General features: G+C 18.2%; 5 protein-coding genes across 5 annotated transcripts in view; 2 read left to right on the forward strand and 3 right to left on the reverse strand.

Annotated features, from left to right (window-relative positions):
• Positions 1-830: 830 nt before the first annotated feature.
• Positions 831-5100, reverse strand: PGSY75_1310800 (hypothetical protein; the record flags this gene model as incomplete). Its single annotated transcript, XM_018787172.1, has 3 exons — positions 831-942; positions 1048-1166; positions 1348-5100. The coding sequence occupies 3 exons, from the start codon at positions 5098-5100 to the stop codon at positions 831-833; spliced, it is 3984 nt and encodes a 1327-aa protein (XP_018639914.1).
• Positions 5101-6051: 951 nt separating this feature from the next.
• Positions 6052-6963, forward strand: PGSY75_1310900 (putative mitochondrial ribosomal protein S15 precursor; the record flags this gene model as incomplete). The annotated part of the gene is made up of 1 exon (XM_018787173.1): positions 6052-6963. One exon carries the CDS (start codon positions 6052-6054, stop codon positions 6961-6963), a length of 912 nt encoding a protein of 303 aa, XP_018639915.1.
• A 453-nt stretch (positions 6964-7416) lies between these two features.
• PGSY75_1311000 (putative protein ISD11) lies at positions 7417-7875 on the reverse strand (the record flags this gene model as incomplete). The annotated part of the gene is made up of 2 exons (XM_018787174.1): positions 7417-7575; positions 7771-7875. The coding sequence occupies 2 exons, from the start codon at positions 7873-7875 to the stop codon at positions 7417-7419; spliced, it is 264 nt and encodes an 87-aa protein (XP_018639916.1).
• A 1427-nt stretch (positions 7876-9302) lies between these two features.
• On the forward strand, positions 9303-10793 carry PGSY75_1311100 (hypothetical protein; the record flags this gene model as incomplete). The annotated part of the gene is made up of 1 exon (XM_018787175.1): positions 9303-10793. One exon carries the CDS (start codon positions 9303-9305, stop codon positions 10791-10793), a length of 1491 nt encoding a protein of 496 aa, XP_018639917.1.
• A 659-nt stretch (positions 10794-11452) lies between these two features.
• Positions 11453-12500, reverse strand: part of PGSY75_1311200 (putative alternative splicing regulator) — a gene marked incomplete at both ends in the record, with an annotated part of 1578 nt that continues 530 nt past the window's right edge. The window contains one exon of the mRNA XM_018787176.1: positions 11453-12500. This exon is cut by the window's right edge and continues 530 nt beyond it. Within this exon, the coding sequence (XP_018639918.1) occupies positions 11453-12500 (1048 nt within the window).

The raw sequence follows: 12500 nt of genomic DNA on the forward strand, positions 1-12500 counted from the left end.
AAAAAAAAAAAAAAAAAAGAAAGGGAAAAAATTTTTTTAAATTTTTTTTTAAAATTTTCCCCTTTTGGATAATTTTATGAAACAACAACAGCTATAAAATTTACAACGTCCTATTTATATACACATAAATATATATATATATATATATATTAAAATATTTTGAAACTAGCGAAAAAAAAAAAAAAAAAAAAAAAAAAAAATAGCTTTTTAAAATATATTTCCTTGCTGTGTTCATGTATTTTTAAAATTAAGAAATATATTTTTTTTTTTTTTTCTTTTTTTTTTTCTTTTTTTATTTCCTTTCTTTTATTATTTTTTTCATGCTAATTTGAATAAAAATATACATAATATAGCATTTATTTGTGAATTATATAACAAGATAAAGAGTTTTACATTAAAAAAAAAGTCCTATATATTTATAACTATTACATATATAATATATATATTTTTTTTCTTTTTTCAACTAAGGAAAATTTATAAACACAGTTATATAAAAACATTAAATATATTTAAAAATTTTGTACAAAAAAATCCTCCAAAATTATATTTTTGCGCATGTAGCTTTTTTATTATTATTATAAGTAAAAAATTAATGTCATTTTATAAATATTAAAACCTTTAAATATATTATTAGAGTTAACAAAAAAAAAAAAATAAAATAATAATAAAACACATACACACACTTATATTATAGTACCATTAATATTTTAAGTGACAAAATGTTTCTCATTGTACACAAAATATATTTTCATATTTGCACACACATATATATATAAGAAATTTAAAGTGTGTTTTTAAGTTATAATATAAAAAAACATATTTTATATAGATTAATTTAAAATGTTCTTTATTTGTGATAACTCTTGTAAGTTCTCACTACTAAGGTTTTTGTAATGATTTAAGGTTGATTCGACAAGGCTCTTTAGTTGGTACAAACACGTTCTAAAAATATAAAATAAATAAATAAATAAATAAATGTAAAATTAAAATATATATATATATATATATAAGCAAACATATATATATTATATATATATATTAGCTTACCCTTTTTTTTCGCCAACGTCATGTGAGTTTATCAAGTGATAAAGAAATTTTGTGGCAACCACTATCTTCGAAATCAACGCATCAACTAACTTTTCGTTATTGCATTTTTGTATTATACTCTACAATAAAGGAGAAAAAAAAAAAAAAAATTATTATATACATAAAATGTAAATATAAACATATATACATATATATATATATATATATATATACATACATATATATATTCATATATATATATACATACATATATATATTCATATATATATTCATATATATATATTTTTTTTTTTGCTGTACCTCTATTGATCGTATTTCCTTAATTTTTGCCTCAAATGAATCTAAAAATTTTCCCTTTATAAAAAGAAAAAAGGAATAGGCATTCCAGAATGTATCCAATTCTGTTATATATTGAGACAAATGTTCCATAGTTGTAATAATTTTATCTAGATAAGCTAGTCCATTTTTATTTTGAATTAAAGTAGGTTTATCTTTTACTATTACATCAGATATATAATCAAATACCCATGGTTGTATTTGTTTAACTTGATTAACTTGACATATCATTCTTAAAGCTAAACAAAAACTATCTATATCATTTTGTAAAATAGATAATTTTAAATAAGTGTCCCAATATTTCCATTCATTATTATTCACTTTAACAGCTTGATTAATACATATTTTAGCTGCTTTATATGTTCCCTTTTTCATATATAAGTAAGCTAAATTACCATATGATTTGCATGAATTATCATTAGTCATACTAATCATGCGTGTAAATGCTTTTATAGATTCATCGAAATTTTCGATTTTCATATATGAACAACCTAATATAAACCAAATTTCTGGAAATAGCGGAGATAATTCTAAAGCTTTTTCTAAATATTCACTACATTTTTCATACATTTCTTTTTCATAATAATATTTCCCAATTAATCTAGCTGCCTTTGCATATTTAAAATTTGAAACTTCCCATGCTTCAATATAATAGTTTAGAGCTCTTTGTTTCTCTATTAATCCATATAAACATAACAAGCATGGACTTTTTTTCTTTTTTAATAAATCATCTAATAATTCTCTTGCTTCTTCTTTTCTATCTGCTTGAATTAAACAAGAAATGGCTTCTTCCCATAATTTTAAATCTTTAAAAATATTAAATGCTGTTACAACTGATCCTATTTTTATCATTACAGAACCTATTTCCTTTTTCATTTCCCACGTTGTAGGATAATATACATCATATATAAATTTAAGTCTTTCCACAGATTCAGGTATTATATCATAACATTCTTTATGTAGTTCATTTAATTGAGCTGCAGCTCTGTCAACAGTCTTAAATCGAAATGTTTCTCCTTTACATTTGAACCATAACATGCAAGAATGTAATAGCCAATTCTGGTATTTTAATTGTAGAGATACATATTTTTGATCTCCATAGGAAGAACAATAATTAGAAAAATTATTATTCATATTACTAGAAATATTTGTACTACTACTACATAATATATTTTTTGTATTATTACTACATAATATATTTTTTGTATTATTACTACATAATATATTTTTTGTACTATTATTATTTTGATTATCATTTTTATCTTTTATCAAATGGGGATTCTTTGGATTGACATCATAACACTTGAGACATCTAGATATGACCGCATTTAATTTCTCAAATTTTATTTCATCATAGTGAGGATTAAATCTGATCATTGAAAAACAATAATTGATCAAACATATTTGTTCTTGAAAAGATAAAACTTTAAAAATATTATTTTGAGAATCAACAAAATGTGGTTCTTCTAATATATCTGTATCCGGATCAAAATCTTTTAATTTCCAGGTTATTTTTGATTTATTTTTTTCTACATCAATATAATTTTTAAGACTTTCTTTATTTTCATCTTTACTGTGATCTTCCAATATATTGTCTATATTATCATTTGTTTTATTATCGTTTTTCTTATTTTTTATAACATAATCTTCACCAATATTAATCATTTTTTCATCTTTAAATTCATAAATATATTTTTTTTCTTGAATAATTTCGTTTGATGAATCATGATCACATAACTCAAAATTATTATTACTATTGTCGTTATTTTGATTTATTTTATGATTATTTATATTATTAGTATAACATCCATTTAATATTTGTTTATCTTCTAATTCATTATTACATGTATGTGTGTCTTTTAAGTCTCCTTGTGGATTTTTTTCATGAGATAATTGTTCATATTGATCATTATTCAAATTATTATTATTATTTGATAATAGATTTATATCTTCTCTTTTTAAAGACTCATTATGTTCATTAAATATGTTTGTACCTTTATCATTATTATTATTATCATTTATTTTTATATTTAAATGTTGATTATTATTGGATATATTAACGTTATGCTCATCGTTATCAATAATGCGATAATCACTCTTTAATATATCATACTCACTTAAAGGCTCAATTTCTTTTAATATGGTAGAGGTATTATCCTCCTGATCATCTAACTTTGTCTTTAATACTAGTATAGTAGCTGGTATTTTTTGATACATTCTTTTTATCCCCATTCTACCTGTAAAGAAATATTGAAAATGACTTATTTGTGTTAATAAATCTAATATTTTTTGATAAGCACTTGTATAATTATAAAAAGCTAAATAAATCGAAAAATTTGATAATACATATATTTTAAATTGTTTTGACATATGATTATTATAAAATAAATTACAATATTTAACATCTTTTAAATTTTCTTTTACACTATATAAAATATCATAAATTTCATTTATATTTACATCTTGTTCAATTAATTCAAAATCAGGTGGTAAAATTTTTATATTTTTAAATATCTGTATAGGTTTATCAATAATATTAATTTTTAAACAATAATAATAATCATTACTTGAAGTAAATAATCTTTGCCATATGAAAAAAATTCTTGCTCTCCATAAATATTTGCTTCTTACAAAATAAAGTAATTTTAAATGATCATATAATTTGTTGCAATTATAAAAATTTTTTTTTTTCATATGATTCATATTATTATTATTATTATTGATGTTGTTATTTTCTTTTTCATCTACTTTTTTCATATTATCAACATCATATGTATAAATAACACCATTTGTATGATTTATATTTTCATTATCATCATGAGTGTTCATCGATTTATTCATGTCTTCATTATGTTCATACCTTTTAAAATGATCATATTCACAAAAAGAAAATATATTATTATCTGTTTTGTTATTATAATTATTTACTAATCCTAAAAATATAACAGATAATGAGAATGCATTTATTAATTCGCAATATTCATATATTTCTTCTCCTTCTAATGTTAAAAAAATTAAACAGGAATTTAAAATTTTTCTATTATTTTTTATATGTATAGCATGTATGAATTCTTTAAAATAAATATCTTCCTCATCATTATTATCTATATCTTTAATATCATAATTTAATGGTGGACCTGTCCAGTTATATTGAACAAATATATTTAAGAAAATATAACAACATAATAATATTTTTATTTCATATAAGAAAATATAACAAGTGTGTAAAAAAATATTATTTTTATTATTATTATTATTATTATTATTACTACTACTACTATCATATTTCATTTCTTGATATTTCTTTTTTTCAATAAATATATAATTATAAATCTCTTTTTTAATATCTTCTATATTGTCAATACATTTATTATTAAAAATATCTTTTATATAATTAAAAATGTTCTGAATAAATGGATGCATAATACATTTTTTATGATTCCCATTTTTAATTAGTTTTATAACGTTAAATAAATCAATAAATTCTTCTATCATCTTTTCAAAAAAGATATTCTTCAATTTATTTTCTTCTTCTACCTCACTAATTAATAATTCATTAGCATTTTTAAAATCATCTTTATTGTTATTATTATATAATATTGACAACGATTCTAAAATTTCTTTTTTCTTAATTTCATATATATCTTCATTTTGATAATGTAAATAAATTAGCTCTTCTACAGACCAAAATATTTCTTGTAACTTTTCCTCTGACATTATATATTAAAAGGTTATTTAAATAAATAAATATAATAATATATATATTATTTTTATTTATCTTAATTTTTTTAATTATATAAAACAACATGAAATTTTATGCTTAATAGAATAATTATTTATACAAAAAGGTTTAACAAATATTTAGTAAAATAAATTGGAAAAATATAAATATATATAATATATATATATATATATATAATATTTAATTATAAATTATATTTTTAAAAACAATTTCAAATTGTTACATAAATAAAAAATACACCATCATAAGAAAATTATAAAATATGATATGATAAAAATATATAAGTACTAATTTATTTTTTTTTTTTTTTTTTTTTTTTTTTTTTTTTTTTTTAATATTTTTATTTTCTATAATAAAAAACTGAATCGATTAGATCATTTGCAAACTTATTCTTCGATAATTTTTTAAAAACATAAATACTACATATAATTATATTTATATAAATAATATATTTATTATCTATAAAATATTTTTTTAAATATTATATATTATATATTGCATATATATTTATTATATACGTTTATACTATCATACAAATATATAATATTAAAAGTTTTTATAAGAAATATGTAACTGGAATATTATATATATAAAATAAATAAATAAATAAATATATATATATATTTATATAATATTAATGATTAATCGTTTATACATATATATAATTTTATTTTTTATTTTTTTTTTTTATTTTTTATTTTTTATTTTTTATGTTTTGTTTGATTCTTATGGCTACACATGAAAAATGATAAAATAACCCTTCAGATATATTTTACTTGAAAATTTTGAAGATGACATAAAGGGCTTATCTTTATTTTGAACTAAAAAAAAAAAAATATATATATATATATATATATAATATATATTTATTCATTTATATATATATATATTTTTTTTTTTTTTTTGCAATATTATTATTTTAAAGAATGAATATTATTAATAAAATATATAAAGCACAAAATAAGATATTTCACTGGGATAAGAATGGATATGATTTTTTTTTTTTAAGAATGTCAAAAAGATACGAATCAAGAGTTAAGGCCCATAGATATACAGGAATTACAGCTGTGAAAACACATGCTCAGAAAACAGAATGGTATTTAAAAGCTGAAAGAGATTTTTTAGCTGAACGAAATAAGATACCTAATGGATATATAGGTTTATGGCAATATGATGATATAAAACATTTAAATCGTAATATTATAAATATGTTACATTTAAACTGTGGTAATAATAAACAGATACATAAATTTAAAAAATTAAATATTAGAAGATTATTACAAAGAAGACCTTTCGATGTAGGTAGTGCACCTGTTCAAATAGGTTGTTTGACAGAGAAAATTTTGAATTTAAGAGCACATATAATTCAACGTTGTAAAGATCATCCAAAAAAAAGAACAATGTCTATTTTATTAGCTAGACGACAAAAACTTATGAAATATTTATATAAAACAGATTTTGAATTATATAAACATACATGTAATATATTAAAAATTAAATGTATCTTATTTGCTATACCCGATTCAAGAGATCGATCAAAAGCAATTAATGCAGCAGCTATTGATGCTGATAGATGTAAATTTTTAATTAGACAAAAATTATGGAAAGGCAAATATAGACCCAGACCAATTAAAAATTCAAAAGGACAAACAGTTAGATATACTAGACATCAAATTGAACAACCTCCCTCAAATTATGGATTACCTAAAGAATATAAACCACAATTATCAACATCATGGCCATATGGAGTAAAAGAAAATTATCAAAATGGTAATTATATAATATCTAATCCGACAGCTCCTGGTATTGGTTATTGCCCAGTTCCTATGTTATTTTAAATGAAAAATATTACAATTATTTATTTGTTTATATAATATAAAATTTGTCATTTGTATAATATTTTTATATGTAATAATATTTTTATATGTAATAATATTTTTATATGTAATAATATTTTTATAAGTAATAATATTTTTATATGTAATAATATGTTTATATGTAATAATATGTTTATATGTAATAATATTTTTATATGTAATAATATTTTTTTTTTGTTTTTTTGTTTATAAAATGGTTACATTTTTTTATAAATATTATAAGGTTATTATAATTTTTTTTTTGTTCATTTAAAAATTCACATAAGACATATTACATATATATATAAATATGTATATATATATATATATATATATATATATTTATTTATTTACTTTTACAAAAAAAAAAAAATAGATACTTATAAATTACAACGTGCACATTTTTTTTTCTTTTTATTTTTTTTCTTTTTTTTTTTATTTATTAACTAAAGGTTTATCTACATGATATAAATTATGAATTATGGTTTGTCTCTTAAGCATATTAAGGTAGTCAGTACATTCATTTTGAAATGTTTTCAATTTGTCTGAGTCAAAATTGTTATCGCTATAAAATTCCCTGAACTTTTCTTTAGCCTAAAAATAAAAAATATAAATATAAATAAATATATAAATATATATATATATATATATCAAATATAATGTATATTTTTTAATATTTATATAATACTAGAAAAGCACAACAAATTAAAAATAATACATACATATATTATATATATATATATATATATATATATATATATATATATGTATGCATGTTTTTATGTATACCTTATTTGTGAAGTAAACATTGTAATTTATATTTTCAAATTTAGAAGCTTCATTCAATATATGACGATATAACTTCTTTAACTGTTTTATGTGATTCCCATTCATTATATATTTATATATATGTATATATATAAATACATATATTATATATATTATATATATTTTTTATTTTTGTTTATAAAAAATTATGTATGTTTAACCTTCATATAATAATATATATATATAATAAACATATATATATAATATATATATATATTATATATTTTAAGGACAAATTTGTAGTTAAAAGTGATGTTCTTTTTAAAATAAAATAATAAATCTTATATAAACATTTTTAAAATATATTTCTATAAATATAAATAAACAATTTTAAAAAATGAAAAAATATATATTAAAATGAAATGTTATTAAAATGTTAAAAAATGAAAATTATTTTTTAAAAGATATATAATAATATAATAAAATAAATATTACATACATATTATATTATAAATATAATAATATATATATATATATATATATAATATATATATAGATAAAATACATATACAAATAAATTATATACATATATATAAATATATATATATTTATTATGGTTTGCTATATTGTTGTATATTCTTATATACATGCTATCAAAAAATTATAGGAGAACAAAATATACTTGAGAAATATTAAAATGACAAAATAAAAAATTTTTTTATTTTTACATCTTTCTATATATATATATATATATATAAAAAGTAATAAATAAAATTATTTTATATTCATAATAAAATGTGAATATTCCACGAAAGGTCCTAAAAACAAAAAAAAAAAAAAAAAAAAAATATTTATATATAGGATATATTATTTTTCTATAAAAAAAATAGATCATAAAAAGAAATGTTTAACAAAAAAAAAAAAAAAAAAAAATTATTCAATTTATCCAACATATATATAATATATATATTTATGTGTATTAAGTTATATATATTTTAGCTAATTTATATTATAAATTTCTGTTTTAAAAAACTCAATAATATATTTAATATTTATATTCAATTTCGTTATTTAAAAAAGACAGATTCAATAAATAAAAGAATGATAAATTATTTCTGCGGTTCTAAAAATATGAATAGAGAATTAAATTTAATTTATTATTAATTTTTTTTTCTTTTTCTTTTTTATTTATATAATTTCCAAAGTATTTCATTACATATAATCATTATTTAGGTATTGAAAAAATCTCTAAAAATAAATCTATCACTATATATATATATATATATATATAGTGATAGATTTATTTATTTATTTTGATATATGGAATTATAAAAATATTCTTTATTTTATAATTTCTTTATTATTTCTCTCGCAATAATTTGGTCCTATGTAATTTATATATTCTATAGACACACATTCAAATCATCAAGATAAAGTAAAAAAAAAATTATTTTATTTTGTCATTCATAAAAAAAAAATATATTATTTAATATTATTATTTTTTTATATTATCATTTTATATTTACGAATATTTTCATTTTGCCTACACTTAAATGAGAAAACACAATGAACGTTCTATTAATGCTAGGATTCAGAGGGAGCAGAAGAACGAATATGCTCGAGAAAGAATTCGAAGCGAACTAAAGTTAGATAATTATAGTAGGATACAAAATATATCAGATGAGAAAGCTGATATTATTAAAAACAAAAGAGAAGAAGATGAAAAAGAAAAGTTAAATGCCAAGAGAGAATGTGCTGAAGAAGATGAAAATATGTATGATAACAATAGACTTAATGATAATATGTCTAGGAACGAATTTGATGATAAAAGGATATTAAAAGAAGAGAAAATTAAACAGTGTCAATTATTAAATGAAAAACAACTTGAAGAAAAAGAAAAGGAAGAAAAGATTCTCAGAGAAAAAGCTATTGAATATACTCTACAAAATGAAGAAGAATATAAAAAACTAAAAGGAAAACTTGATGAAATAGCTATATTGAAAGACAGAGAAAATCAAATAAAAGAAGCTAATCTTATAAAGAATAAAACCAAAATTGAAGAAGATAAGAAAATTAACAAAGAATTACAAGATATTCTTCTAAAAGAAGATAAAGAAGATGATATTAAAAAAAAAATGAATTATAATAAAATTATGGATACGAAAAAAGAATTACAAGAACAAATGAAAGAAAACTTAAAAAAAAAAAAAAACAAATATACAGACAATTTAGATGATAAAGCTCATGTAGAACAAATTGTTAAAAATTATCAAGAAGAAGAAAAAAGAAAAAAAGAAGAAGATTTATTAAAACAAAAAAAATTATTAAAAGAATTTCAACAACAAATCGAATTAAAAAATAAACAAAAAGAATTACAAAAACAAAAAGATAAAGAAGAAGAATTAAAAAATCAAGAATATATTAAACAAAAAGAACAAAAAATGAAAAGCTATATACAAAATAAACAAGATAAAAATATGCAAAAACAAAAAGTTGTTAATCAATTAGCATATAAAGAATATCTAGTTAATAAAGAAAAAGAAACTTTAGATGAATTATTAAATAAACTTTATATAGAAGAACATGATTTTAAAGAAAAACAAAAAGAATTAAAAGAAAATGAAAAAAAATTACAACTTAAAAATGATATGCTCAAACAACTAGAAAAAGATATACAACTTAAAGAACAACAAAGATTAGCAGAAAAACAAGAAGATGAAAAAAGAAAAATCCAATTATTAGAAGAAAAAATAAAACTAGATAAATTAGATCAATATACTGATCAAAAGAAAAAAGAGAAATTATTAAAATATAGAAAAGAAATATATCAAACATTCCAAGAAAAAAAAGAAGCAATCAAACAAGAAAGGCTACAAGAACAAATCGAAAAAGAAAAATTAATTGAAGAACAACAAAAATATGAACAACTCATAAAACAAGAAAAACTCAAATTGTTAGATAAATATAGTGATGATATATTAGAACAATTGCCAGAGGAGATATACCAAAAAATGAAAAGTAAAAATATTATAATCGAAAAGTAATCAAAATGTATGCACACAAAAGGATATAAATAAATAAATAAATAAATAAATATATATATATATATATATATATATATATATATATATATATTTATATTTATATTTATGTTTAATTTTTTTTTTTTTTTGTGTGTGCGTCTTCGTTTGATCCATTACAATACATCAAGTTAATTATATAAAACAGTAACATTATAAATGTAAAATAAAAAAAAAAAAGTGTGTATTCATAAATATATATATATATATATATATATGTATATATTTATATATTTATATATTTATATATTTTCCTTTTTATTATTATAATGCACTGTATAATAATAACAACATTTTTATAATATTAAAAAAAACACTCAAAAAAAAAAAAAAAAAAAAATTTCAAAAATAAAATATACAAATTATAAAAAGTATATATAATATATATATATATATGGTATAATATTAATATTATAGTTAACAAAAAATTTAAGATAGAATAATATAATAAAATATCCTAATTCGCCTATTTTTTTTTTTTTTTTCTCCTTATTTTTTTCTATGGCATATATAAAACTTTTACCTTTGCCAATTTATGTTTACAAAAAAAAAGAATAGATATATAATATATATATATATATATATATATATATATATTTATATATATATAACGTGGTAACATTTCATTGTATAATGTTGAGATTTCCGTCCAAAGACCAAGAAGCCATAATGTTTTGATTATTGTGATGTATAATTCCAAGTATATCCTTATCATGTATTTTGATTTGATTCAATAATTTGGATGTATTATAATCAAAACAATATAAATTATAATCTTCTGCTATACAATATACATATTTAAAATTTGGAGATATAGATGCATATAAAAAATATGGTGAATCATGATCTTTGTCTTTATCAATAACATTTGTATATGTCTTAATAATTTTTCCTTTGATATTCATAATATAACAATAAGGTGATTTAGAACATACTAATATATGATCTTCTAGATTTTTATTGATTAGAATAATATTATTAACTGGTGGGAATAATAGATTTTCTTTTTTATTAAAATATACATAATATGAAGATAAACATTCTAATGTTTTTTGATTATATATATATATTTTTCCTTCATCTGTTCCACATATAATTTTTGAATTATCTAATGTGTAAATAGCTGAGTGCACAATGGCATTTTCATGTATTCTAATTTCTTTTAAACATTTCAAAGATTTTAATCCGAATACTTTTACAGATTTATCATATGATGATGTTAATATTTGTGTTTGATCATTATTAAATTGAATAGATGTTAATGTATCATTATGTGCATTTATTATTTTTAAACATATTCCTGTTTTAATTCTCCATATTTTAATTATTCCTTTTGAATCACCACTTAATAAAATTTCATCATCTTTACTTACACATAAAGTTACAATAGGATTATCATGCATCATTAAATTATTATTTTTTTGATATTCTAAATCTATATTTAATTCTCCAGTTACCCAATTCCATATTTCTATAAATCCATCAGATGAACCTGTAATTAAATAATCATTATTATATGATGATATACAACATTCTACATTAGATTCTTTACCAAATTTTATACTTTTTAATATTTTTTCTGGATATACATCTATACTATTTATTATATTCTTTTCTATATTTCTAAATATATCAAAATATCCATCTTTTTTATTTTTTATTATATTATGA

The sequence above is a fragment of the Plasmodium gaboni genome, chromosome 13 (assembly GCF_001602025.1).
Source record: "Plasmodium gaboni strain SY75 chromosome 13, whole genome shotgun sequence".
In the NCBI taxonomy this organism is placed as follows: Eukaryota; Apicomplexa; class Aconoidasida; order Haemosporida; family Plasmodiidae; genus Plasmodium; species Plasmodium gaboni.